General features: G+C 53.8%; 12 protein-coding genes across 12 annotated transcripts; 5 read left to right on the top strand and 7 right to left on the bottom strand.

Annotated features, from left to right (window-relative positions):
* Positions 1-19: 19 nt before the first annotated feature.
* On the bottom strand, positions 20-2,239 carry SNOG_12235 (hypothetical protein; the record flags this gene model as incomplete). The annotated part of the gene is made up of 1 exon (XM_001802409.1): positions 20-2,239. One exon carries the CDS (start codon positions 2,237-2,239, stop codon positions 20-22), a length of 2,220 nt encoding a protein of 739 aa, XP_001802461.1.
* Positions 2,240-3,218: 979 nt separating this feature from the next.
* Positions 3,219-6,348, bottom strand: SNOG_12234 (hypothetical protein; the record flags this gene model as incomplete). Its single annotated transcript, XM_001802408.1, has 8 exons — positions 3,219-3,740; positions 3,790-3,836; positions 3,862-4,338; positions 4,391-4,551; positions 4,698-4,770; positions 4,934-5,332; positions 5,422-5,520; positions 5,613-6,348. 8 exons carry the CDS (start codon positions 6,346-6,348, stop codon positions 3,477-3,479), a joined length of 2,256 nt encoding a protein of 751 aa, XP_001802460.1. The 3' UTR covers positions 3,219-3,476.
* A 726-nt stretch (positions 6,349-7,074) lies between these two features.
* Positions 7,075-7,780, top strand: SNOG_12233 (hypothetical protein; the record flags this gene model as incomplete). The annotated part of the gene is made up of 2 exons (XM_001802407.1): positions 7,075-7,307; positions 7,361-7,780. 2 exons carry the CDS (start codon positions 7,075-7,077, stop codon positions 7,485-7,487), a joined length of 360 nt encoding a protein of 119 aa, XP_001802459.1. The 3' UTR covers positions 7,488-7,780.
* Positions 7,781-8,023: 243 nt separating this feature from the next.
* SNOG_12232 (hypothetical protein) lies at positions 8,024-8,740 on the top strand (the record flags this gene model as incomplete). The annotated part of the gene is made up of 3 exons (XM_001802406.1): positions 8,024-8,097; positions 8,151-8,357; positions 8,461-8,740. 3 exons carry the CDS (start codon positions 8,024-8,026, stop codon positions 8,738-8,740), a joined length of 561 nt encoding a protein of 186 aa, XP_001802458.1.
* A 415-nt stretch (positions 8,741-9,155) lies between these two features.
* SNOG_12231 (hypothetical protein) lies at positions 9,156-10,437 on the top strand (the record flags this gene model as incomplete). Its single annotated transcript, XM_001802405.1, has 3 exons — positions 9,156-9,345; positions 9,491-9,859; positions 9,896-10,437. 3 exons carry the CDS (start codon positions 9,156-9,158, stop codon positions 10,435-10,437), a joined length of 1,101 nt encoding a protein of 366 aa, XP_001802457.1.
* A 312-nt stretch (positions 10,438-10,749) lies between these two features.
* On the bottom strand, positions 10,750-14,503 carry SNOG_12230 (hypothetical protein; the record flags this gene model as incomplete). The annotated part of the gene is made up of 1 exon (XM_001802404.1): positions 10,750-14,503. One exon carries the CDS (start codon positions 14,501-14,503, stop codon positions 11,249-11,251), a length of 3,255 nt encoding a protein of 1,084 aa, XP_001802456.1. The 3' UTR covers positions 10,750-11,248.
* A 1,047-nt stretch (positions 14,504-15,550) lies between these two features.
* SNOG_12229 (hypothetical protein) lies at positions 15,551-18,453 on the bottom strand (the record flags this gene model as incomplete). Its single annotated transcript, XM_001802403.1, has 3 exons — positions 15,551-16,294; positions 16,345-17,274; positions 17,347-18,453. 3 exons carry the CDS (start codon positions 18,451-18,453, stop codon positions 15,551-15,553), a joined length of 2,781 nt encoding a protein of 926 aa, XP_001802455.1.
* A 1,480-nt stretch (positions 18,454-19,933) lies between these two features.
* Positions 19,934-21,004, bottom strand: SNOG_12228 (hypothetical protein; the record flags this gene model as incomplete). Its single annotated transcript, XM_001802402.1, has 1 exon — positions 19,934-21,004. The coding sequence occupies one exon, from the start codon at positions 21,002-21,004 to the stop codon at positions 19,934-19,936; it is 1,071 nt and encodes a 356-aa protein (XP_001802454.1).
* A 1,650-nt stretch (positions 21,005-22,654) lies between these two features.
* On the top strand, positions 22,655-24,278 carry SNOG_12227 (hypothetical protein; the record flags this gene model as incomplete). Its single annotated transcript, XM_001802401.1, has 3 exons — positions 22,655-22,802; positions 22,854-22,984; positions 23,048-24,278. The coding sequence occupies 3 exons, from the start codon at positions 22,655-22,657 to the stop codon at positions 23,678-23,680; spliced, it is 912 nt and encodes a 303-aa protein (XP_001802453.1). The 3' UTR covers positions 23,681-24,278.
* Positions 24,279-25,068: 790 nt separating this feature from the next.
* Positions 25,069-25,344, bottom strand: SNOG_12226 (hypothetical protein; the record flags this gene model as incomplete). The annotated part of the gene is made up of 2 exons (XM_001802400.1): positions 25,069-25,188; positions 25,225-25,344. 2 exons carry the CDS (start codon positions 25,342-25,344, stop codon positions 25,069-25,071), a joined length of 240 nt encoding a protein of 79 aa, XP_001802452.1.
* Positions 25,345-25,571: 227 nt separating this feature from the next.
* Positions 25,572-26,531, top strand: SNOG_12225 (hypothetical protein; the record flags this gene model as incomplete). Its single annotated transcript, XM_001802399.1, has 2 exons — positions 25,572-25,845; positions 25,902-26,531. The coding sequence occupies one exon, from the start codon at positions 25,572-25,574 to the stop codon at positions 25,824-25,826; it is 255 nt and encodes an 84-aa protein (XP_001802451.1). The 3' UTR covers positions 25,827-25,845; positions 25,902-26,531.
* SNOG_12224 (hypothetical protein) lies at positions 25,916-27,307 on the bottom strand (the record flags this gene model as incomplete). The annotated part of the gene is made up of 3 exons (XM_001802398.1): positions 25,916-26,722; positions 26,939-26,968; positions 27,071-27,307. 3 exons carry the CDS (start codon positions 27,305-27,307, stop codon positions 25,916-25,918), a joined length of 1,074 nt encoding a protein of 357 aa, XP_001802450.1.
* Between the last annotated feature and the right edge of the window lie 124 nt (positions 27,308-27,431).

The raw sequence follows: 27,431 nt of genomic DNA, 5'->3' as shown, positions 1-27,431 counted from the left end.
CCCAAACGCATGAGACCCATTAAATCTTCAATCCCTCCAACGCCTCCTCAAGCTCCTTCTCACCCCTCTCACCCTTCTTCGCCTTCATCTCCCTATACTCCCTCGCCACCCTTTCCACTACGTTCCCCATCTTCGCATCCTCGCCCCTCCTTTCCATCTCCCTCTTCACCCGCGCAAAATTCTCCTTCATAAAAACCTGATACTCGCCCTTCTCCTTGCCCACCCCCGCCTGCCTAGGCGTCGGCTTCGTCTGCACAAGCCTCCCCTTACACCGCCCACAACTATGCTTGCCCGTATCCACGCTCTTACTATGCCGCTTGAACTCGTACCCACAATCCACACACTCCCAGACATACTTGAATTCAATCGCATAGCTGTGTTTCGTCGTAACCTCCACGCCCTTGTGCGCAAACGCATCCGACACTTTGCGGCCCCACGATTTGAACTCCGCGCCGTGCGGGTTGTTGCGCACACCGCTTACCATGAAGGTGGTGAGATGGCAGTATTCGTGTGCGAGGACGTTGTACAAGCGCTCTTCGTCGTCGATGACTTTCTCGGCGAGCTCGATGCTGCAGTGGTGCCGGATCTCGGTGGTGAAATCTGAGGCGGAGGGCCCGGTGCGGAGGCGGATTTGCTCGCGGCGCCAATTTGCGCGGCCGGCGGTGGTTTTGAGCGTGCGGGACCAGACTAATTTGATGCCGCCGGTGGATCGGGAGAGGGTGGATATCTGGCCCTGGGAGATCGTCGAGTCGAGCTCCGCTAAGAAGGATTCTGCGATGGCGTGTTTTTGCTCGGAAAAGGCCTTGCGTTGGGCGCGGATTTGTTTGGTGTTAAGGTCGGAGGAAGTAGAGGCAAGAGTGGGTTTCTTCGCGGGATTGCGAGTTGAAGTCTTCTTGGTTGTCTTCTTGGCCGGGCTTGCTGTTGGGCTTGGAGACTCATCATCGTTGCTGCTGCTCCCATCGTCTGACAAGGCAATACCTTCCATCATTTTGACGATGTCGTCGCGCCATTTTTGCTTCCTAGGAGAAACCAGTGGTTTACTGGGAGAGTGCTTCTCATTCCACTCATTAACGACTTCAGGATTCCAAAATGCGTCGAGACTGGGTCGTAGGCCAGGTGCTTTGGGAATCATGGGCTTCTTCTTAGATGGCGAGACAAGCTTGGAGGGACTTGGGGGGGCGAGAGGTGGTGTGGCTGGACGCGAAATCGGAGGTGCTTTACGAGGCGAACGATTCTTAGTCGGTGTTGGCGAGTATGTGAGCACCGCCAAACCACCTTGTGATGATGATGTCTGCGGCCGCGAGGAAGCGAAAGATGCTGAGCGCATGCGAGATGGTGGCGGAAGAGGAGGAGCCGGGAATGATGCTGGTGGCTCAGGCGAATCCGTAAGGTCGATGACTTCTTGAGCCCAATTTGAGATCGTGCTGTGACCTTTTCGATGTGGCGGTCGCATAGATGTCAACGGCTGTGATTCCTCTGCTGCTACCTCATGCTCTGTGTGCACTTTCGCAAACGGCTTGCGGACCTCAGGTTGCGGTAATGAATCTTCACTCTCCTCATCAGAATCAGAGTCTACCCGTCGCCTTTGTTGCTGTTGTCTTCTCTGTCGAACATGCACAACAGGGTCATCGTCTTCGTCCTCGCTGATCTCTACTATCGGAACCTCTTCCTGTTCCTGCGAAGTTTCCTGCTCTTCTTCCCCACACAACAGACTCGTCTCCGCTTCTTCTTCCGTCTCTACTTCAGGCACCTCTTCCTCCACCCTCTCTTTCTCATTCGATCTGACAGGTAGCGCAAAGCCTGGTTCCTCCACAACTTCAATTCTTGCTCTGCTTGCTTGCTTCCGGATCACGCTCTTAGCCAGAGTCTTCGCATACAGCAAGCTCGTCTTCTTCCCAATATCGATGTCCGTAGTGCCGCTCCGAACCCTATGACGCTGCTTCTTCTCGGGACTAGCAAGACTCTCGTCGCTCAATTTCCGCAAAAGTCGACTGTTGCTCTCTACAGGCCGGAGAATGCGCTGTTTCCGTGGTGTGAGTGCGTCCAAGACCACCGCACTCTTCGGCACAAGGCATGAGTCCTCTACATTTTGTGACGATGCGGTCGCATAGCGCAGCTCGCGTCTTGATTGCTTTGGCACCAAGACAGTATTCTCTTCATCCGACAACATCGAGTACTCGACAGAGCGCGTGGCTTTCCTTGGGCTTGAGCGCGTCGCTCTAGTTTCGCTTGGTGGCATAAGGATAGCTGCCTCATTCGGACTCGGTTTACGAAGGCGAGCCATCTTATAGGTATATGTGATGGCGCACGCTGTAGGGATATTCGAAAGTTTATTTCGGTATGTGGAAGCGACTGGTCCAAGAAAAATGCTCGCCCATGTGAATCGAGACGTTGATGCAGACCAGGATATTTGTTATTGGCCCGTTGTCTAGGAGATTGTATCACGTGCTGATAAGACCAGACCTTCCCGATTAAGAAGTTTGAAAAGTCTGTATCGATCGCAGCAATAGTTACTGCTTAAATGCTACCTGTTGGTAGAGGATTCTACGAGATGGTATCACATGCCATATCCCCTTGTTTAGAAAGTTTCAAAATTGGTATCAGTGCATTTTCACTGCCCAGGTGCTGTGCTGAATCTGAAGGGCAACGAGATGGTGTCCCGTGTTGATAAGACTGAACCTTCCGCATTGGGCAGTTTGAAACCTGGCATCGATCGCGGTAAGCAAGTGAGGGTGCATTTTCACCGCTGTGCTGGAGCGACACGAGATGGTATCACGTGCTGATAAGAATAGGCCTTCCTGATTAGGAAGTTTGAATTCTGTTGTCGACCGCAATAAAGTGCATTGCATTTTCACCACCGTACTAAAGGGGCGGCGTGAACGAGTAAACTCAACAGCCACAACACTCCAAAAACGTCCCGATAAGTCGATTCCACGACGATCGGGCTATTGGCAACAACAGGCTGATAACTTTTACTTCTCTCCATGGCGTTCTCTCCTCGCTGATTCTCGATAAAGATTGCAGCAACGGCTTCCGTCTCAATCTATGGCCGTATGACGCAATGCAGCGGATAGGGTGACCTGTATAGCTTCACACTCCATTCAGAATGTCATTCTACAATTCGTACATTCGTGAAGCTCCACAAGTGTACTCATCGCATGCGGCCAATCGTGAAAAACTTGAGACGGTATACAGAGCACGTTCACTGCAGCACAAAGTTCAGAGATAATCAAGTCATACATTGCATGCTAATCCATCACAAATACAAACACCCCATCTGATCCCTAGTGATACCCATAAAGAGAGCTTCCGCTGCCACATTCGTGTCAAATCGTCCAAGCTCCTATGCGCTGTGCTTGTCCTCCCCAATAGCTTGGTGGCTTCATTTCCTCTCTCTTCAGATGTGCTGGGGTATTCCATCCTGTATCTACATTCCTGGTATTTTTCGCGTTTGTCATCTCTACGCTCCATTGCGCTTACTGCTTTGCTGCCTTGGCCATGGTGTTAAGAGCGCTACCGTTCTTGAACCACTCGATCTGGCCCTCGTTGAAGGTATGCGAGAGCTTGATGTCGAAAGACTTGCTGCCGTCGGCCGGGTGGACGACAAGGGTCATGGGCTTGCCGACAGCGAGCTCAGTGCACTTGAGGTCGACCTTGTCGTTGGGGCCGATCTTGTCGTAATCCGCGGGTTCGGAGAAGGTAAGAGGGAGCATACCCTGCTTCTTCAAGTTGGTCTCGTGCTATCGTCTGTCAGTGAAATGTTGTAGAATCGCAAATCGTAGCACCTACAATACGAGCGAAAGATCGGACGATGATGGGCCATGCCTCCCAAGTGCCTGGGCTCAAGGGCGGCATGCTCACGGGAAGAGCCCTCGCCGTAGTTCCAGTCACCAACAACGACCCACGGCTTGCCGTTCTTCTTGTAGTCACGGGCAACATCAGGAACGGCGCCGTACTCGCCGCTGAGCGCATTCTTGACCTTATTAGCCTCGCCGTTCTCGGCGTTGATGGCACCGATCAACATGTTGTTCGAGATGTTGTCCAGATGTCCACGGTACTTCAACCAGGGACCAGCCATGGAGATGTGGTCGGTGGTGGTCTTGCCCTGGCACTTAATGAGGATAGGCAGGTCGGTGGCGTCCTTGCCGTTCCAGGCCTCGAATGGCTCGAGCAGCTGAAGACGGTCGGAAGTGGGGGACACGGCAACGTTGACGTTTGAGCGGTCCTCGGGAGGGTGCTGGTAGGTGTCCTGGCCTGGGTCGTAGCCGTTGGCGGGGAGACCCTCACCCGTGGGCTCCTTGAGCTTGAATTCCTTGCCGTTCGAGTCCTTCAGGGTGTCTGTGGGGAATTAGAATTTGTGGGGAGAGTAGAGAGGGAGATTTCTGCGCACCGGTCAATGGGTTGAACGAAAGTGTACCGGCGATGGTCATGGCTACAACGAGATCGGGGGAGGTCACGAAGGAGTGGGTGGCGGGGTTGGCATCGTTGCGGCCGGTGAAGTTACGGTTGTAGGACGAGATAATCGAGTTGGCAGTCCCCTTCTTTACGTCCCTACGATCCCATTGCCTGCGCGAAACGGTTAGCTGGATATCTTCAAAGCATTATTATCAAAGCAGGGGGGCTTGATAGGTCGGTGAAGGTGGACAGCATACCCCAACACGAATGTGTTAGAGCGATGTTGACAAGGAATTTCTTACCCAATGCAAGGTCCGCAAGCGTTGGCGAGAACCATACCGCCGAACTCCTCGAAAGTCTTGAGCTGTCCGTCCCCTAAGACATATTAGTATCTTCCCTACGTGAAATTGGAAATATGAGCTTGATGCCGTGAATACATCCAGCTCATACTATGGGATGTACTCACTTTCGATGGTCGCGCGAATTTGCTCAGTGGGGCTGTTAGCAGACATTCAATCTAGCTTATGGGAGTACATACCAGATCCGGGGGTGACAGTGAACAGTGCCTTCGCCTTGACGCCGTGGTCCATGGCATCCTGAGCAATTGAAGCAGCGCGGCTCATGTCCTCGTACGAGGAGTTGGTGCAAGAGCCAATAAGACCGACCTTGAGCTCTTCGGGCCACTTATTGGCCTTGACAGCCTCCTTAAACTTGCTGATGGGAGTAGCTAGATCGGGTGTGAAGGGACCGTTGATGTGGGGCTCGAGAGTATCGAGGTTGATCTCAATGAGCTCATCGTACTCGGCACCCTCGTCCTCACGGAGCTCCTGAGCGTACTCGCGGGAGAAGTCGCCAATGGACCTGCGTTTAGTAGCGTTGAGGTAGTCGTACATGCGGTCGTTGAAGGGGAAAACCGAAGTGGTGGCACCGATTTCAGCTGGGACGATCGATGTTAGCACATTCTGAATGCCTTCGCGGGATTCATGTAGGATTACGTACCACCCATATTGCAAATAGTAGCCATACCCGTGCAGGACAGGCTCTCGGTTCCGGGACCGTGGTACTCAACGATAGCACCAGTTCCACCCTTGACGGTGAGAATACCGGCGACCTTGAGGATAATGTCTATAGCGCAAGTCAGTGTCATTTCAATATTGTAAACGTATTGCGATGAGCTGATCATCTTCAATTACGTCACGGGATCTTTGTATACGCACCCTTAGGAGAAGTCCAGCCAGAGAGCTTTCCAGTGAGCTTGACACCAATAACCTTAGGAGCCTTCAACTCCCAGGGAAGACCAGCCATGACATCGACAGCATCGGCACCACCAACACCAATAGCAGCCATACCAAGACCACCAGCGTTGGGAGTATGCGAGTCGGTACCAATGAGGAGAGCACCAGGGAAAGCGTAGTTCTCAAGCACGATCTGGTGAATGATACCAGAGCCGGGCTTCCAGAAACCGATGTTGTACTTGGCGCAGGATGTTGACAAAAAGTCGTAGACTTCCCTGTTGATGTCCTGAGCGCGGGCCAAATCCTTCGCTCCACCAATCTGAGCCTCGATAAGATGGTCACAGTGGACGGTGGTGGGAGTGGCAACCGAGGGCATGCCAGCCGACATGAATTGGAGAATAGCCATCTGAGCGGTGGCATCCTGGCAAGCTACACGATCAGGGCGGAGCTTGAGGTAGCTCTTGCCGCGCTCAATGTCTTGACCGTGGGGATCGTCCAAATGGGAGTACAGAATCTTCTCGGCGAAGGTGAGCGGTCGGTTCAAGCGGCCACGAACAATCGACAGGTTCTCGCTCATCTTCTTGTAGTTGATGTAGTGGCCCTTCTCCCAGTTGGTCATTTCGACCTTGCGGGACAGCGGAGCATCGCTGACAGTAGCCAATTGCCTGCGCGAAGCAAGGCTCTGGCCGACGCGGCCGAGCCTCGAGAACTTCTGCATGGTGTATGGGGTGAGGGTTGGAGTGGAGGGGAAGAGTGATGGAAGAAGCGGAGGGCAGAAACGCCAGAAGCTGCCCACAATCCGGCCGATAACTAATGGCGATCAGAGGAATGCTGATTGGCTGTATAGGCGGAAGACCTCGGCGTCAAGCCCAAGGACCCCGGCAACTCTTTCCCGCTGGCCCGTTTCACGTGCGAATGGGATCAAATAACGCAGACGAGGATGTCGAGACGAGGTCACTGTTGATGCGCTGAGGGTGGTCAAGAGTACAGATTGTGCGCAGCTGGTGGTGGTTGTGAAGCTCTTAAAGATTACTGCCGTGTGACGACATGGGCATTCCCCCGCGCTCCAAGCTCTCTGCTTCTGCAACCGTCCCGAGGAACGCCAAACTGCTGATTGGCGTTCGATAAGCCCAGCACGTTCCAGCTTCATCAGACCGTGGTCATTTTGACAATACCTGTTACGACTAAATACTACCCGAGAAATCCTTGACGACCTGCAGACATTGCCGCGGATAAGCCACGGGAAGAGGTAACCTCGCTAACGTCGATTCAGTCCAAGGACGCCGGTCGAGCCCGCCAAAGACATCAAATTCTGCACAGTTCGCACGCACGGACGTTCGCGGCCATACCCAAGCGTGCCAGGTATCCGTGACCTTTTCCGAACTCCACATCTTCAACCCACTGCCGAGCGGCCGCGGATCCTACAGTGCAACCACAGCCCAATATGCCTGCCATCCGGGGACAAGACTCGAAAAAGAAGACACGTCGCCACACGCGCGACCTCGACCAGATCCACGCCGACCTGCGCGACGAGAAGCATCTCGCAGAATTCAAGGATGCGAAACCCGTAGAAGATTTGCCTGGTCTGGGCCAACACTACTGCAAAGAATGCGCAAAATTCTTTGAGAGCGAGACCAACTTTGTCGCACACCAGAAGGGAAAGGTGCACAAGCGCAGGTATGGACACTTGCTCCATGTGTAGTTTGGAGCAGAAATTAATGTGTATGTAGGGTCAAGCAACTGCGCGAAGAGCCATACTCCATCAAGGAGGCCGAAGCTGGCATGGGCGGTCTTACAACAAACAACGGAAAGCGCACCACAACGCTCATGGAGGTCGACGATGGCGCTGCGACTTGAGAAGCTAGCATAAAGAGCGTTCAATAGACCATCAAGAGGGCCACGACGCCAGAAACGATGCTGCGCAGTACCTTGAAATCTCTGTAAAAAGAGATGGCGCACGCAGGAGCTGTCATATGTCAGGCACACAGAGGCCGCACATGTAACTGCGCTCGGCGCTATGTAGGCTCCCTGCTGCCTGGAGAGTTTGATGGATCGGAAAGCATATGCATTGCACGGCGTTCAAAAATTTGGGGCATGGAGCGAATAGAGAGGATAGAAAGTTTCAATGATACCCGAGATCAGCCTTGCTTAGAAATACAAAAGCTTCCAGGCTTCGAATATATTATGATATCTGCTGTGTTGGCGCTCTAGGTACCCGTTTGTCGTGCTGCCTGAAGTTGCCTGATCGCTACCTACTAACATCACCATCACGAAAACTTCGTCAGCGTGACCATATAAACCACCACAACAACATGCAAGATCAATAACACAAAACCCACGTCATCCCCCAACTGCATCAAAATCAATTCAGCCCAGCAACAAAAAAATCGATAATGGCATTCACAAACACTCCTCTCTTCGGCGGCGCAATCACCGTCGACCTGCCCTCCAACTTCGCCGACACAAGGTAAGCTCACCTCTATCTATGGCCTATACAAATAATACTAATCGCATAACCAGCACAATCCGGGAAGTCCCCGACCACCAAGAAGTATACCTCGACGCCGGCGGCTACTCCAACATCGTCATCGAAATCCTCGAATACGTCGACAAGCCCAGCGACGAAGAAGCCCTGCAGTACCACTTCTCCGACCTCGTCGATGATACAGGAGACAGCACGAATATTTTGCAGCAAGAGAAAGTCACGTTTGGGAAAGATGGGGTTAAGTAAGTTTAAGTTGCGCACGTGACTTTAGTCTACATCCATGCATGGACTCCAAGTTGTCGGTAGAACGTTAGGATTGTATTGAAGCTGACTATTTATGATTAGGGAGAAGAATGCAATGGGGTTGACTTTCATTCAAACACCCGCCCCGCCGACGGACCCGAGGCGCAAGACGCCTGAGTTCGTGTATATTCATCTTTTGCTGCTGAGGTTGAAGGAGCAGGACACGGATATCATGGCCACGATCAACATCCCGCATTACAAGGACGAGTATGAGAAGGCCGAGCCGGGTGAGGAGACGAACTTGATGAAGGATAGTAAAGCGATTCGGGAGAAGGTATTGGGGACGTTTGAGGTCAAGGAGTGGGGATTGTTTGATGGGTAGATGGGCTGAGGGATATGAGGTCAGCATGATTGTTCAATCGTGGAGAAAAGGTGGATATCACAAGAATCTATCGCCTTGACTATAGGTCTTCCTGGAGTAGTACACGGTACTGTCTTCGAAATTGCAACAAAGCTACCGAGGCCATGGCTAACTACATATATATCTACCAGAAGTAGACACTACATCCAACAACTGATACACGACATCCGTAATTAGTGCTCCCACTAGTCCGATCACCTCCACGCGGAGCCAATTCCGCAACCCGTACCTTCACACCAACTAGACCCTTAACCCCGCATCCTCGCAGCCGAAATCGTGATGCAACGACGTCTCTACACGGCTATACAAAAAGCCTTCAACGTCAAAATGTCTCAAGGCCCTGCAATCTGTCTGTTCTCGCATGCCAAACCTCGCAATGTCCTCTGAATACACCATCCCATGTAAAGCTATAGTAGCTTCCGACCAACACACATGGACGTGGACAGACCTATTCACCCGACCACCGAAAGAGGATGAATTCCTCGTCGAAATGATAGCTACGGGTGTATGCCATACAGATATCTCGGGCTATGGCGGGATCTATCCACGCGTGCTGGGTCATGAAGGTACCATTCAATCCACTATCAGAACACAACTGTCCCATCATACACTAGCCTGAATAGCCTCAAGTGCTAAAATGGCCTCCAGGATATCCAGCTTTACTCAACAGTACCCAAATCAGACACACATAGCACCACTAACGCTCTCCAGGCGCCGGCCGCATCCTTCAACTCGGCTCGTCCGCCCAAGAATCAAAATGGAAAATCAACGACTTGGTAATACTATCAGCCGCATCCTGTCAATCCTGCCTCTACTGCAAGACCGCCCACCCAGCCTATTGCACTTCCCACGCAGCCCTCACCTCCGGCGCCAACGAGCCCATCTTCTCCACCCCCGGACCCAACCCGCAAATCATCGGTGGCGGATACTTCGGCCAGTCGTCCTTTGCGTCCCCGGCCCCAGTCAAGACGTCTTGTGCTGCAAATGTCTCGCATTTGATCCGCGATGCGGAGGAATTGAAGAAGTATGCGCCGCTGGGGTGCGGGATCATGACGGGCGCGGGCGCAATTACGCATGTGGGTATGTGTGGGAAGGATGATGTAGTAGCCGTCATAGGCCTAGGGGGCGTGGGATTGGCGGGGATATGTGCTGCGAAGGAGAGAGGAGTACGACACATCATCGCCGTCGACCTTTTAGACAGTAGGATTGCATTGGCGAGGGAGATGGGGGCGACGGCGGGGCTATTGTCCACCGCAGAAGGCTTGCACGGGCGGGAATTGAGCGCGGCGATTAAGGGATTAACCCCTGAGAGATTGGGGTGCACGCATGTTCTGGACACGACGCCGTCGGTGGCGATTTTGGCGCAGTGTTTGGAGGCGCTGAGGAAGAATGGGATGGTGTTGCAGGTGGGGGTTAAGCCTGTGGGGGCGAGGTTGGATGTCGATTGTTTGAGTCATATGGTTAATGGGAGGAGGTTGGTTGGGGTAATCGAAGGGGATAGAGATCCGGTGGAAGCCTTGCCGGAACTTGTTGAGTGGGGGATGAAGGGCATTTTGCCAGTAGAGAAGATGTTAGTTGAGTTTCCTGTGGAAGAGTTTGAGACGGCGCGGAGTAAGATGGAAGAGGGAAGTGTGATCAAGAGTGTGCTGATATGGTGAGAAGGGTTTAAATAGCGTGGATGGCCATGGAGGGCTGTATGTCTTCAAAGTCCTTTCAGTACCTCACAACCTACTGCTTAGCCCTCGAGTCATTCCAGACTCGCGCATGATATAGTCACTCATTTATAATGAGTAGTTGGAAGATCAACAGAGCGCACGAACCATTGCAGTGCCTGATATCGCATTGTCTAATTTCCTGTGTTCATCTTGTATGCTTTCATGTGCTCGTTACAAGCACTCGAGTGACTCGCAGGTTGTCCAAATACACATTTCTGAATCGAGATGATGGCCGACAAGGAAGGTATCAGAAAGCTATGAAATCGACCAATTAATGACTTATTATCGTAATACTAGTCCATCACACCCACACAGTTCCGTGCTTTAAGAACGCCAATCCAAATGCGAAGCCTAAGGATACTTCCGTATCCTATTTCCCAGGAAAGCCCGATATCCCAACGCCTTGCTATGCATGAACCGTAAATAGTAACCTACCTTCTCTCTAAAACCATGTAATTGAAAAACGGCCGGATGACAAAGTGATCGTCGCCAGCAGATAGAGCGTGTTGAGGGTGCTCAAGAAGGCGAGCCAGCAAACGAAGGCGTCGGAGCAGTCGTCACAGGCGAAGCAGCAGCCGCATCTCGGAATGTATCGCTCATTCGCTTCGAGCCGTTGAGGAGCGGGCAGAGTCTATCAAATCATATTAGCAAACTATTCGTCAAAGAAAACCGGGATGAAGAGGAAAATCCCCCCTCAGGGCAGATATAGGGTTCAAAAGGCAGTAGAGGGGGCAATGAGTAAAGAAATCCGCGCTCACTTTTTGTTAGTCTTGATGTGTCCAACCTCTCCGCAGTTGGCGCACTTCCTGGGCGTGGCGCCACCTTTGCCGGGACCAGAAGACGCGCTTCCATCGCCGCCTGTGTTCTTGTAGATGCCCTTTGCCTTCTCGCGGCCTTCGCGCCGCTCGATGTTGCGGGCTAGACGAGCCATCTCCGCCTTAAGTTTGACGACTTGTTGCTTGTCGTACTCGCTGTCGCCGGTGGGCTTGATATCGTCGAGGCGCATGTTCATTAGGCGCTCTTGCTTCTTGCGCTTGAGGTAGAGTTTGATTACTTCGGGGTCGGTGATGGTCTCGACGACGTCTTCGTACTCGTCGTACTTGTTCTTGACTGTGCGGGTGATGCGTAGCTTCTTGCCTCGAGAATCGGCACCACTATTGCGCGAGTATTGAGACATGGTATCATCGTCAGCACGCATGTGAGCTGGAGTGCCGACCTCTGAGCGTTGTCGAGTAACATTACGAGCTGCGGCAGTGGAGTCGACATCATCTTCAATTTCAGACGGTGGATTGGCGGCGGAGAGCGAATCCTTCTGCTTGTTCCAGATCCGCTTGATAGCGTTCTCGTACATTGACTGTTGTCGCTGGACGTTGTAGCTGTGCCCTCCAAGCTCCTTCAGCTTCTTGGCATCGACACGGTCTGCAGCACTCTCTCCAACGTCACGGAAACCACCCTTCATGGAAACCTTGATGAAGCTGAAGCCCAGACCTTGACCAGTCGGGTCACCTTCGCCATGAAGTTCGAGCATAGCTTTGCCGGCGCAAGCGTTGAGGAAGTTCTTCGTCGTGTTCCATGGCGCCAATTTGACGTCCATGTTCTCGGCATCCTGCTCTTCCTCATCGTCTCTAATCTCGTTCGACTTGATACCTGCATCTTGCAGCTGCTTGTCACCAGCGTGCATTGAGTCAATCAAACACACGTCTTCAGGTTTGATCCAGGTGCGCAGAATGGGCTCTTCTGGAATAGTCTCGCCCGCCACAGGCTCCCATGTGCCGATGTCTTTCTGATACTTCATGATCTCTCTCATGCGAGAACGGTTTTGTGCAATCTCGGTTCCGGGCAGATGCTGCTTGATCATCTCATTGCTGACCCAAGGCTGTCGCGCACCTCGCTCCTTACCGCGTCTATATAGACGGAATGCCAACATCTTGAGTCGCTTCTTCGATGCTTCCGTGACCTTGCGAGCATGCGTCCCGGGCACTTCAACCGACGGGAATTGTTGGCCAACAACCATCAGGTTCGGAATGGTGCGCATGAACCACTTGGTGCCATTAACACCAGTATGGCTTCGACTAACAAGGAAATCTGTTGACTCGGGCTTGTGCTTGAAGACAGGAGCGCGGTACATGGCGTTGTGCATCGTCAGAACCTCCTGGCCAGGCTCGACCTGCCCGAACAGCGAGAACGGACTCTTGTCTTGGGGCAGCAAGACCGAAGTCTCGCCGATGCCATCGTCTCGCTTCGGTCTTGCGGTGTCTTCCATATCTTTTCGGCGGTAGTAATTAATGATCTTGACACCCATACCAAAGTTGGACAGCGTTGTCGGATACTCCTCCGAGTACTCAGCAAGGAGCAGATCAGAGTTGTCGCCCACGTTGAGATCCTCAGCAACAGCAAACGCCTCTGATGGTTTGAGGTTCTTCTTGTGCTTCCTCTTTTGAGACTTGAGCATAGAGATACCAGCCCGCTCTCCAGGCTTGAACGTCATCGTAGGTCGATGGAATGAGCGAAGCTCACGGTCGTTCAAGTTGACCTTGTAGAAGGGATACTGCAGCTTCAATGCAGGCAAGGCGTGTTCCACGTTCATGTGACCAATCGTACTCCTGACCTTCTGCGTGCTGCTCTCCTTGAGCGCATCGTACGCCTCGTCGTTTGAGATGTTGTAGCGCTTGAACATCGGGTTCGCAAGACTACCACGATTGTCACGCTTGAGACCAAGACCGGCGCGAGGTTTTTGTGCCTCAGCACTGGGTTGCTGAACATCGAGAAGCAGATGAGGATCGTTCATGTCAAGGAGGATCTTCTTCGAGAGTCGCGCGGTCTCAAGCTCCGGATCGTCCCAGGACGGCAGATCCATATTGTCATAGACCGTAAAGCTAATACCCTCATCACGTGTGCCAAGCCTCCGCTTCTTCGCTGGTACTGGACTCGTCCAACTCTGGTCCATTTGGTCTGGGTTGCTGTCTGGTGGCGTGATCGGCTCTCGCATGTCGTCTGTGGCAGTTGCTTCACTAGTAGCATCTGGCAGGTCCCATTCCTCGCAAGCGATCATCAGGTCGTTCCATGAGACGTTTCCAATCTTCTCCTTCTCGTCAAAGGTCTCGGTATTCTCAAGCTCCACTTGCTCGTCCGTCTGGCGAAGCTCTTCAGCATCATTCATGATGTATATAAGACCCCCTTCGGCTTCCTCGGTATGCCGGGTAGTCTTGGTCGCAACCGCGGCAGGAGGAAGTCGGAAGCTCTTCTCCTGGTCGGGCGCGAGATCGAGATTGGCCTTCGTAAAGAGCATGAGCTTGTTGGCCTTTTGTGGTATCTTAGGAATATAGTATGCGCGTTTCCGAGGAATGAGGCTGAAGAATCGTGGAGGCTTGTCGGGCTCGAAGTTGGGCCAGACCTTCTCAAACTCCTCTGGTGAGGTCTTGACGCGCTCCTCTTCCTCTTCCTCCGGCTTCCTTGGCCTGGCCGCCTGCGCGAAGAGGGCCATCTGTTCGCGATACTCGGGATCATCGTCCTCTTCCTCGACTTCCTGTGTTGCGCCATACGTAACGGTGCGAAACGTTGGCTGTCCCTGGATACCACCAGCGCCTCGCGAACCGTCTTGTCCCGCACCATTTGCGCCTTCAATCGAGTTGAGAGGACGATCTTCGTGTTCGCCATCTTCTGGCTCCGGATCTGAGTCGCCGAATAGTTCCCGCTCCATCGCATCGTCGTCAGCGTCGGCATTTTCACCGGAGCCATGCGCTGTAGTCCCGCTAAAGTCTTCCAGGTTGAAACCGTCATCCTCGCCACTGCCACTTGCAAGTTCCTCATCGGGCAGGTCATCGTCGCCTATATCCTCGTAATCGATCGCGTCCTCCGCCTTCTCGCCGCGGTCGAGCTCGCGGCTGTTGAGGTCGTCAAGGAAGTTTCCTCCACCTTCCGCAGCAGTCGCCTGTGCTTGCTGGAGGAGCTTGTCGATGTCGTCATCGGCCGGTAGACCCCCATTTGGGGCACCGTTGAAGCCGTCCATGGTCGCGCGTGTGGTGGGTCTGGTTGAGGGCGAAGTTGAGGTAGGTTGATTTTCCGAGGGAACAAGTATTATTATGGGGGCGCGCTATCTGCCAGCGGAGGACTCAGGCGCACCGCAGGGTGAGTGAAAGTTTGGGGATGAGTGGTCCGTCATCCAAGCTGTCCCCGCGATCGGCGTCGTCGCGCGAGGTGTATATACAGCGATCCTGGCGTGATCGGTATTTCGAACTGCTGCAGGTAGGTCTGTCGGAAGCGTACGGTCGTGGTGTCGGTGATGCCCGTGGGCACAGCTGTCGTGTAAAGGTGATGAAGGTCGCGGCGGAGACCTGGTCGCGAGTGAGGCTAGCGCGTTTCGGGAACCAATCACATCAACATTCATCAACAATAGGCATGCTTTGTTCTGACGAGCATGCTATCTGATTTTCTCCTACATATGGTATCTAGTATAGCTTGTTCAGCCATTTACTTGCTCAAAGAGCTAGAACTCACCTCCCGTGCCAAGTCCCTCGCCGAGGTCAGCTCACGGTAAAGCTCGAGTAGCAATCACCACATGTTTCAAAACTACACACAAAATGCAGGACGCAGTTTGATTGATTTGTTTGATTCCATCTATCTACCCAAGATCCATCATGCCGAGCCCATCCATACTCAACTCCCCATCCAGATTGCCTCGCGCCCCAATCCACCACTATTACCAACTACTGAAAGCTATCCTACAAGAAAAGTCAAGCATCACACACCTATGCAAAAGCAGCACAAAATAAACAAAGGAGAACGAAGATATGATTCTACTCCCTTTCCATACGTCCGTTAGGCTAAGAAGACATACATGGGAGCGAGAAATAAAAACAACAAAAGAAAACTGCGAGCGCCAATCACCACGGGTAGATGGAGGTGATGAGGTAGCTCATGGTATCATGCATACGCGACGCAAGTAGCAACAAAAGAAAAGTCCAGAGGCTTCAGCTATCCAACGCTGAGTGGATTAAGATTGTGGTCCCGGATATTGGCATGATGGAATGGGTAAGAAAGTGAGTAATGTAACAGCTCAGCCTACGCGAATAGTCGTATCCACATCCAAAGGTGTACGCGGTAGCTCCTTGTTTCTCTCTGGACTCCTGCTCCTCTTCTCCTTGGGTGGCGTGGGAGGACCTGAGTGGCGATGCGAGAAGGGCTCGTCCTTTGGTGGGGTAGGTGGCCGTCCTCCGCTAAGCGCTGTACCTGTACCAGAGTCCTTCGGTGGAGTTGGCGGTGGTCGCCCAGGGTTTTCGTCTCTCGGTCGCGACCGTGAGCGAACAGGAAGGCCGAGGAGTGTGTTCTTGAGCGGTGGCGCTGGTGGAGAAAGAGTGTTGTCTCCATCAGAAGCACTTCGATTGCTCCGTCCACCTACACTAGAGGACTCGCCGGCTTCTTCGACCACCGGAAGGGTGGTGCCTATCTCTCCTCGCTCAGCAGACGGACTACGTACTGCCCTCATGTCACGATTTGGAACGTCTTCTTCGCTCCGGCCGCGCTGTCTCGAACGCCCAGCCTGCCATTCCGCCTTTTCGATGACGCGATCGGTCGTGTGCTGCTGTGACGCATCGGAGTTGATACCGGCAATGATAGGTTCGTTCTCGGCACGGGCGGCTTCGTGCTGTTTCTCTCGTTCGGCAGCTTCTTTCGTTTTGGTAACACCACTGATAAATCTCACAAAGCGGTCGCCGTATCGTTCAGGGGGTATGGCAGATATTTGTGATTCCGTGTTCGCAAGGCCTTTGATGAAATGCTCCATACGCTTGATAACGGAGTACTAAAGAGCATTAGCCGGCTGCTCAAGAGCCTTCAATCTTGTCAACTTACGTGTGTGAGACAGTCAATGATACCGAGATAGTAGATCTCCTCACCCGGCGCGTCGTCCTCATGCGTGGCCCGGAAGCCACCGTCATCAGAGTAAAAGTAGAAGTTCCGCTTGGGATCTTGCAACTCGTCGGGCATCTTGCTAGAAGTCTGTTCCATGGGCACTGGCTTCTGTGTCTTGACCATTTGTCGCAGTTCCCTCGCTTTACGCGAGGCCTCCAGCTTCGATGGCGTCCGCACAAGCATGTTAGGCTGTGGATCTTCTGCAGCCTCACCACCGGGCTGGAAGACTTTGAGAGTCTTGTCTCGCAAGTTTTCCTCGTTACCCCTTTCCAAGTCGTGGATGCCGACCAAGAGCGAGTAGTCCATGATGTGCAGGCGTTGTAGTAGTTTCACATCCTTCTGCATCTGCTCGATAAACATCCTCTTCTTTGTTGGACCGAATTCTAAATGCAGGTCTCGTCGCAGCCAGTTTAGATCCTTGAGTGTCGCGCGGGGGTTCGCTTCTAATTCTTCCTCCTTGAAGTCTCGGCCAATGGTGGAGCCCTTTAGATCAAATGTGCGGTGGATATCTCGATGGGGTGGGAATAAGTTGTTCATGACGACGAAATGGATCTTCCGTCCGTATGGTATCTTTACGCGATGTAAACCGTAAAACTGGGAGAGGAGAGTGTTCGGGTTCTCCTGGACATGGTTGTAGTAGTCCTTGAGAATCTTCCGCAGGAACTTGTGCTCGGCGTGGTGAATGGTTTTGATGATGTATTTGTAATCACGGGAGAAATAGAAAAAGCTGCCACTCTTGCCGGGCGAGCCCAGCTCAGAGAGAATGTATTTGCTTGTTAGCGATACGAGGTAGTCGGCAGGATCCAGCTTGAAGGTAGAGCGGAGATGGCGGAAGACCCATGGAGCGTAGTCCTTGAACTTGAAATCGTACTTTGCGGATGGAGTGAGCTCGTTGCCGGTACTAAGAGGTTGTTAGTTGATGAAGCAAAAGACAAATCATACAGGCCACCCAGACTCAACAAAACTGAACTCCAACAAATGCTTGACGAGATGAGGAAATCCTGATGGCACGTACATGTCAAACGAGAACTTATGCTTCGCGTCGAAATCGGCATCGGTCAGGTCGCGGTCCATCTTGGCGTTTGTCCGCGACACGGTGAAGCGGATGCCGGTAAGCATGTTGTAGGCGGTGACCCAGTTGACATGGTGCTGGTCGACTTTGGTTCCAACGACAACGCGGTCGTCGTCCTCGTCCTCCTTTCTTTTTCTCTTGCTTGCGCGCTTCTGTCGAATGTGTTCGGCCCATCGCGCTGCATCGTCGTCCTGAGGCACCTCGTCCGGGTGCATCTCTGAGTTGACTGATCGTGTGGTCCTACGCACAAGGGACATGGACCCTCGCCGACGCCCTCCAGACGTGGGGGAGAAGCGACCGCTCGCCGAGACGACGTCGTCGGTGTTGCTTTGCGCGTCGCGAGCGCGTGAAGTGGCGAGCTTGGGGACCTCGAGGGTGTGGCGCTGCTGCAGACGGTAGGGATGTTGCGATGGCGCTGGGGCGTTGTGGTTGAAGGCCGGCGGCGAGGAGACGCGATGCGCCGAGGCGGGCACCTGCAGGTTGGCAGGCGCATCGCCAGACTGAGGCTGCTGCGCGCTCCCTGGGCTCGACACCGTGCCGACGTGGGGCACAAAGTCCTTGCTGGCTTCCCTGGTGCCGTCGAACGAGTCCAATTGGCCCAGCTTGACGTGCGTGGTACCGGAGCGGTCCTTGGTTTCGCTGCTGTGTATCGACGCAAAGTAGCCGTCGTCTCTGTTCGGCATGTCGCCCGAGTTGTAGAGGCTCTGCGACTCCCGGCTCCTCCGCGATGGTGTCTCGTCTTGCGATAACCGCTTATCTATGCTCGTCCGCTGGGCAGGGCGGCCGTTGGGGACCGACTGCATTGGCGACCCATTGGGGCCGTTGCCGTTCATCTTGGCCGTGTTCCCGTTCGAGAGCCTCACTCCATTCTCCCACCCGGCGGGCGGCTTGTCAGATGAGGTGCGCGTGGGAAGACTGAAGTTGGGGTGCGAGGCGTGGTTCGGGCGGTCGGTGGAGTCGGCCGCATACGGGGGCATTATCTGGGACTCATGGATGGTCACGCTCATCAAGGAGGCAGTCTTTCCTCCTGGAAGCTGCGCCTGAGGGGTTGTGGAAGCCAGCTTGGGGCTTGCAGGGCGGATGTGGCTGGAAGACGCTATGTTGCTGGAGAGACGGGGTGGATGGCGGTGCTGGGCGGCTTGGGCGGAACGGTGCGGTCGAGAATAGGAGCGAACAGCAGCACCCTCGGCAGCCTTTTCGCGTCTAGGATAATGGTACAAGAGTCGCAAGAATGGCAGCGCGGTGTGCTGGAGAATGGGCGGGAGTAGTGACGAGTTGACGAGTTTCCGGACAGCCGTCTTTGCTCCTTGGCACGATGCAGGTGCACGAACCCCCCGGAACCTGGAATTGTCCAACTGCGAAGCAGTGCGAAGCAGTAGTACTTGATACCGAGACGACGACGAGTTCTTGCGCTTCTTGACGCAGCAGGTTTAGGCTATGTCGTGTCACACAATGCGACGAGTCTTGCGATGAATTCACACAATCACTTCAACCCCACATCTCTTCTGCTGGCTGTTCCCAGGGGAACATGCGCCGTCGTAGCTGGAAATTGGGAGCTGGAAGCCATTCTAATTCGGGAGAGTCGCGCTGCATGCTGCGCCACACACAATTCCAGAAGCCCGGCACCCCGGCGTGGGCGCCCGTCCGCGAGCAGCGTCTTCTGCCCATCTACGCCTCACTCTACACGACGACTCCTGAGGATTGACACATGCACTCATGATAGGGGAACATGACAACTTTCTCCGGATAGCATATAATACTGGCCGCTCCTGTAAGACGCGTTCCCGGCTCAAGCGGGATCGCGTATGGAGCTTTGGACAAGCTGAAATGAGGGCAGCCCTGCGTGGCGCTATGCTGGCACTTGCGCACAACGAGATTGGCATGAGGGGTGACGTCGGCGTCTTTTCGTCCGTGAAACACGATTTGACCGCGGCATTGTATCGACTCTTGCTTCATCGATGCGCGACTTTGGTACTCATGCTAGGTCTGACAACCCCATATTTGTTTTGCTACGGAGAGCCACTGTTGCTTTTAATTCAGATAGTAATCTGATAGGGTATTTACAAAGAGACTGTGGAAAGAAAAATAACTTATACATTATACCATCGCACACCGGTGTGACCGGTGTTTATACGTGAATCGTGAGAGGAATTATGAGTTGACACGGTACTAAGTGACTCGTTGCATTGCCGCCTTGCTGGTAGAGGTGAGGCGAGGACCAGACGCCATGTGTCCTGTGCTATCCCATCCAATGTAGCATGCCTTGAGCACATTGCTGTAGCACACACAATCTTGAGGTCTACCAACAACTTCGCCGCAGAAGTATCTCCCGTTACGTCAAGGCATCATAGCTGCCATGGGACGTATATCATGGTACTTCGCGGCAACGCAGTACATCTCTATGCGGGATGATTTAGGATGGTGTGGAGGTTTAATTGAATGGAGCAGGAGCGAGTATCATCCACAATCGATGCGATGATGTTCGCCAGAGGCAAGACTGACCACGTCCGTACGAGTAGGTTTTCGCCGCTCGTTATCCTGGCCTTCCTCTAGCATCCTCTTCACCTCGTCAACAGCGAACTGGCCGATGCGTGTTTGTTTCACCGCCCACCCTCGATTGTCTTTATCAGCGTCGTGCGCCGATATCCAAGCTTTGGCGTAGAGACTTTTCGCAATCTGTAATCCACCGGGCGAGCCAGTCGAGATGTTTCCGCCCAGCCACCATGGATTCTCCACGCAGTCAAAAGAATGCATTAGTGCTGTGAGAGGCAGGGCTGATTCCCGTACGAGGTGAGATGAAGCGTATGGCCGGATAGTCTCGTACGAAACTCCATGAGGCGAATAGATGACAGACAGGGTCTTTTCGCGATCGTTGTACGGTGAAGGGCAAATTGTCATGGGAGACATCGGAGTCCTTGGAGTTGCAGGCGGGCTCATGGGCAGATCGATATAGTGCCCTGGACTGCGCATCGACAGTGGAGTACATGGTGGACGATAAGTAATGCCAATCGCATGGTGCAAGGCTGTAACGTCACGCTTCGCTGGAAGCCATGATAGGGTGACCTCTCCACAGGTCCCTCGAGGCGTCGGCGGTGGTAGAACGATGCGATATATGGATCTGTCATCGCCCTCTGTGTACTTGGGTAACGCTTGGACAAACTCTGGACGGAAGTGGTTCCATGAATTGATCTTCTTAACAGCTGCTGGAGTGGCGAGTATAGTAGACTCGCAGTCAGATGGCAATTGACGCAGTGTCTCCTCGTGACAATGATCCGGTTTGTGCTGCGAGATGAGGATCACATCTGGCTCGAGGTCAAGTTCCTTGAGAGACGAGATACATGGCTGGCTCTTCTGCTCCGAGTGCGAGAAGATGGAGTTGAGGATGATTGAAGGCCCAACGATCCATGGATCGACCAGGATGGAGAACGACCCGGGGAAACAACCTGGGGACGAGAGTGGAGCCACTGGAGGGTTGAATATGAGTAGGAAGGACGTGTCACCGTTGAGTGATTTGATGGTCAGGGACATGGCCACGCATTTGCAAGGTGCAGTCCCGTGTAAGACTGAACCTGAAGAACGACATGAGGGGACATGACAGCAGGTTGTCAGAAATTGAGGACGTCAGCCGTCTCGCGTGGATAAAGATAGGACTTGATTGACGCCACGAAACGGGATTTCAAAAGTAGTGCGGCAGGTGCTACCGAGCACCTGCACAACAAGCCCGTCTGCGCCTGCCCGTTTCGCGCCCCCTTTCCTCAACATTTTGACCGTCGGATATCCTTCCCTCGCTGCAGTCGCTGCAGTCTAGCAAAGTACATAACTTGGACGCGTACCCACTTGCATGTGCCTTTTCCTTCACTTCCATCCGGACCGGACCTTCATCACGTGTGATCTACAACCAATCACGGCGCGAACCTCGCGTAGGACTGCCTCTCGGCAAGCAGACGAGAAAGCGACACCCGCCGCGCTGCAGCAGCAGCACCGGGGTGATCCTGTCTCGATTGATGGCAATCAATCGACAATGCACCATATCAAGCGATGACCGAAGTTGCACGCCTTCTCCACCTACAGCGCCTATGGAAGTGCATTTATTATACGCACTGAGGCTTTCCACACACACACTCTGTTGTAGACATGGTTTGAGCAACGGCTGGGTTCGCTTTGTAGAACTGGACGCATCCTTGCACCATTCGTTGCGAGCATCGAAAACGTTTCGCCCTTCTTATGCCGTAGTGGCACTGTAACGACACGCATAACCAGACACCTCTCGGGAGAGTCTGAAACAAAGGTACTACGAAGCAGATGAGGTGACTGCTGTCTTCTGCCCAGTTTCCGCAGTCCGATCTGGCTGGTCGAGATGGTGCCTCGCAGCCCAATGCCGTCCTAACTGTGTCCGGCCAAAAAGCGGCCGCGGATTGGGGCTCTGAGTAATTCACACAGGCAGTATGGAACGGTAGCTATAGCTTAGCTTCCCTGCTCGGTTTCTTTCATCAGGCACTGCGGCCTATGAGCGTCCTGCAAAGAGCTTGAGCTCTGGAGCTGAGCTGAGTGGCGAGACAAGCTCTGGCAACAAGAGAAACGCAAGTGAAAGCTTCGCACAAGCAGTGCAACACTGATCGCATACTCATTCACCTTTGATTGCATAGCGCATAGCCAGATTGAACGGCCTTGGTTTCATCACCGTCGCTACTTACATCTCAGCGGACTGACTGCTTTACCTATACCCCGCGCCGACTCAGCACCCCTCAACTCCACCATCCGCACACCAGAGCAGTTCCAAGCCTCCGCGAGCTCGCCCATCGGCAACGCGGACCCGCCTGAGATCTGACCGAGTTTCCAGAGCTCCCACAGCTTCGCAACAGCGTTTCATAGCTGCAAAGCTTCCATTGACGCCCTGATACCCCACTCTGCTTCCTGCGCACGGTTCTGCCGAGCATACTCCCATCGATGCTGACTATGACACCGCGGGCGCCGTTGACTGGCTCCTTCTCGGTAAACGAGGAGAACAATGTCGTCGTCTGTCCTCTGCGAAACCATGACGCATCGGCCTGTCGGAAGCGCTGCACAGGCGTAAGTCTCTCGAGTGCGCTGGAGTTGCATGCCCGCGTCATAGCCGGAGCATGTAGCAGACGAGACTGAAGCTTACGAGAGAATGTGTAGGAAAAGCGATATCGCTCCATGCAGGAGCATATCCGCCGTGCACATCCCGAGCACTACATATCGAAGCTCCCAGCGACCGAGGAGAGCTTCACGCTGATGGTCAACACTCCGCCTCAGGAACGACCACCACCACCACCCATCCCAAGCAGCTCAGCAGGACCACAAGGTTGGTGCCCACGCCCCTCCGACAGCTTTGGGGACTGACACAATGGGCAAGTGTACGCGCCCAACGACTTCAGCGCCTTTGTCGAGGCAGACTACGGCTCGAGTGCGCCTGCCGCAACTGCTGCAGCTGCCCTGGCCTCGTTACACAATTACCGCGCCGAGCTGGACTGGGAATCAGAGCCGGTAAGGAGCCGCACTGCAGCTGTCCTGCATGTGGCCGCATACTAACCAGGTTGTTGTGCACAGGATGCGCCCTCTGACCACGATTCGAAGAGCTACAGGCCCCGCGCCCGATTTGCACCCACGACACACGAGCAGCAGTTTGCCCCCGAGGAGCCCTACTACACCGCCACGTCGATCCAGCGCGAACTACTGCCCTCCTCACTGGCCCACTCACCGCCCGGCCGCTCGTCCACGCTGCCACCCGCTCCCCGCTCAATCCGACCAAACCGACCCCGCAAGTCGTCAGTGGGGCAGAGTGCACGAAGGGGAAAGCATGAGCGCCAAAAGTCCAAGGACCACAGCCGGAGGTTAAGCTACGACAGAAAAGCATTCTCGGCCGAACCCCAGACTGCTGCTGCCATCATGGGCAAACGCTGGGAAGACCTGATTGACGCCGCAGCTTCAGCGACCGAAGAGGATAGTCGAGACCTCACTCCGGTAAGTGTCGTCACCCTTCCCTTCATCCACTTTCTAACATACCCAGGTGCCGCAGTCGCCATATCACTCGCCGCACACCAGCAATCGGAGGTCCCTGCCACCGTTTGCTGCTCCACATTTCCAGTCCTACACAGCTTCACCATTGCAGCGCAATCTGACCCCACCACCGCCCGACATGTCAGATCTACAGCCATTTCCTTCCGTCGAGTCCTCTATTGAGTCGGCAGTTTCTGGTCATGGATTTCACATGCCTTCTCAAGGGCTCTCTGATTCATCTCCTACTTACCCATATCCCGTCCAGATCTACTGTGCGGCCTGCCGCAAACTCTCTGTGCTGCGGGACAGCTACGCATGTTCAGAGTGTATCTGCGGTCTGTGCCAAGAATGCGTCGACGTTCTTGTCAGCGAGCATACACGAGGTAGGGCTACACGATGTCCACGGTGCAACGCGGTTGGCGGCAAGTTTAAGCCTTTCCAGCTAGACATTCGATGAGCTAGCCATCTCCACTTTCCTTTCATTCAATACCCCACATTCTTTCCATGATGTTATCATTTATTGGCGTTGGAGGACTGATCTATTGTCGTTCGGAGCCTCCTTTACCTGTTGCTCATAGACAGAGCTAGCCCTACAGGGCAGATGACGTTGGCATTGGCTTAGATGGGCGCTGCGTAGACCACGCTGATGCATGGCGTTACTTGATTTTCAAAAGGGACCACATAGTGGCATGCCCGACACAGCGAAGACTTCGCACTCTGGTACCGCGTTATTCGTTGAATGAATGACTTTCAGTGGCGCTATCTTGCGACCACATCGCTCAGAACCGCTACGCTCCCTGGGGCTGAAGCTCCATTTTCGGAATTATTCCGACAAGCCGTCTCGTTAATCTTTATTGACGAACCAAACAGCAGGCCCTTCAGCTTTGTGCGGTTGCTGATGTGTGGTACGGTTGAGCTACGGGCGTCTTCGGAAGACTGACTTGCGATGAGTGAACCACGGTTTTGTTCTTGCCATGTGCCAGTGTCAACGCCGCCCTAGCCTACCGCAACTTGGACCTATCCCCCTCTACGGCCAGATCAAGGCGACACGACGAACCATAAGCTTTCGTTGGTAAAAAGCCACGCTGAGAACACATGCCTATTTCCGACCTTTCGTCCCTGCAGGGCGTTGAAGCGAAGTGGGTATTTTTACCATCGCGTGCTGTCCGGTCCCAGGGTCTAACGGCGAAAGGGGGTCGCCCGCGGAACGGAGAATTGTCCGCGTGCTGTCGTCTATGTATCTACCGGATGGTGCAACATTGGGTAGATCTGAATTTCCGAGCACAAAGTTCTAGTTCTAGATTAATTTCACATTCTTCTTGCGGACGTTGTGCAAGGATGTGTCGTGTGACTCGCAAAATACGTAAGTGCAAACCCAGCGCATGATTTGATGTTTGGGTGGTGTTCGCCATCGTCGATTTGGTACCCAATCGCACATGGCACTTTGTCTGGGGAATTGCCGGATAGCCAAAGGGGGAATGTCTGACGAATGGGATGGGAATCATTCGGCAAAACACTTTCAGGCGGTGTGTTCGTCCCAACCTTGCGGTAAAGGTAGTTGGGTAAGGGACCTATGTCATACGCTTTTCCAGCTGCTGGCTATACCGAATGCATCGCCAAACCTTCGCTGCACCACCGCACTCAGTTAGGAATTCGATAAAAGCCAGCGCAAGACGGGTATTTGCATCACTCTCTACATGGTCAACAAAGAGCAAGGGCAAACTTACAGGCCGAATCGGCTGGTCTTGGACGTTTTCCCTCGTGTTGTCCTGTTCTGTTCCTGAGAGATCGGCGCGGCTAAACAGGCGCAGGGCCCACGCTTCGCGGACCCGCTCTGGTCTGGACATGGCATACCTTGTTTGGGGCTACTGCGGGTATGTATTGGAAGATGCGTATTGTGGAAGATCTGGATTGCCCAAAAGAAGGGGGGAGGGGCGTGAAGGGTATTTAGTATGTGGCTTGCTCGTGTGCGCAGTTGCTGCTTTTCCTGGGGTGATTATACGTCGCATAACATTACATCGACTTCTCGACACGAATAGACTGTACACTCGGACCTGGAAAGACTACTGTCAACATGCCTCTCCTTCGCAACCTCACGACTAAGATCAAGACGGCTATCTCACCGTCATCTTCGCCCGTAGCTTCGCCTACGTCTTCGCCCTCGGGCTTCGAAGTCCTCAGCGGCCGCAGAGAAGGCGATGGATACACGGTGAAACGCCCCGAGACGAGTGCGCGCGTTGACAGCTTCATGACGGACGAGATGTCCCAGGCCAAAGCGCGGCGCGTCAGTCGCTTCCGGGAGGAACTCGAGTTTGAGCACGAGGAGTAGAAACATGAGATGCGATGAGGTACGTTTGTTGATGTAAATCATGTTTCGTTTTACTGTGTCTAATATGATTTACAGACATTCAAATTAGCTCATGCTGTCTCTGCAGGCGCATCGTCTTGTACAGGTGTAGCACTGTTGGATGGCGGGCCTCCTCTAGGTGGTCCGCCAGCTTTCGGAGGAGGAGGGACGCCGCCGGTCTTCGCTTTGGGCGCGTTGTCCTCTGCTAGACTCTTCTCCTCGCCTTCCTTGAAGTAGTCGTCTAGTCCACCACCACCACCGGCTGGACTAACGACATGGTGCGCTCTGCCCTTCTTCCTGGGTGGCGCATTGCCTTGAGGTGGAGGCGGGGACTTACTCGGCAGCGCCATGTTTGCTGGGACGAAGAGTTCCGTTGGCGCACCTGCTACCACGGGATTTCCAGACATGTCCGAGAGCGCCCGCTTCTCGTCGAAGGACGTCGGCGCGGTGTCGGATGAGAAGAGCGTTTCGCCAGGTGCTTGTGGCGGCTCCTCCAGAGACGGTGGAATACGGTGCAATGCGCCGAAGCCCAATACACATCCCAGCGCCCCTTCGCCGCCCCAGCCACGACTCGGCGTGATCGTGACAGGACGTGTGACGTCGTACTCGTGGTTGTACACGATCAGTCGCAGAGGCCGGTTGAGGAAGTCCTCAACAAGTTCACCGAGGCCGGATTCACCGCGGACAAGTCCTTCGGGGCTGCCGATGACGTAGTCGCCGTATGGGAGCAGGCCGGCTACATCGGCGGGAGAGTTTGGTGCCACATCGAGGATGTGCCATACATCTTCGGCGAGGGCGAGAGGGGACCATTGGAGAGAGATGCCTAGGGTCGGGTTTGTGGAAGGAACGGAGATGTAGACCTCGCGAATCTTCTGGCCCTGTTGTTGGGTTTAGAAGACCTCCTTGAATTGGGGCGTTGATGGGCTCGAGAAGACGATGTAGAAGCCTCGTGACATAAAGAATGGAAACCATGATGCAAACACAACTTGACCGTCCATCCCACCAATGCATCTTTTGACAGACAATATGACATGAACCAAGACATGAAAAGTGTAAAGCTCAAGAAAAGTGAAAGGAGATTCGGTGAAGCTTACCTTCGCGCTGAAGACCCCCAAGCTCACCGTCTGCCCAGCACAATTTCTTACCTCAGTCGCAAAAAGGCTCGGATCAGGACTATCCTAATACACGTCAACACCTTCCCCTCCACACCTCTCGACCTAACTCACAATCGTGCGCCCATTAATACCAATAATGAAGTCAAACCACGGCTCCAGCGGCACTTCTTGATTCGTGTTCCTCAGAACCTGGAAGCCAAACGCTCCATTGACGGCAGACTGCTGTTCCTCGATGGGCGCAGCATCGAGCCGCGAGATGAAGCGGTTTAGGGCGCCGAACATGCTCATGATGAGTGGTTGTGGAGGGGTAGATGAAGTGAGGTCGGTGTTGTTGATGCTCGAGGACATCTGGAGGTTTGGGATGTTGATGGGGCTAGCGGCGATCGGTGGGTCGCGCTAGTGCAATGAGGTTCAACTTCGAGAAAGTCACACCTGCAAGTGAACTTGAGGTGTGGAAGAGTTGTGAACTTCG

This window comes from Parastagonospora nodorum, assembly GCF_000146915.1.
Source record: "Parastagonospora nodorum SN15 chromosome Unknown scaffold_21, whole genome shotgun sequence".
NCBI classification, from domain to species: Eukaryota; Fungi; Ascomycota; class Dothideomycetes; order Pleosporales; family Phaeosphaeriaceae; genus Parastagonospora; species Parastagonospora nodorum.
Note: the sequence above shows the minus strand (reverse complement) of the source record. Positions and strands in the feature narration are given on the sequence as shown.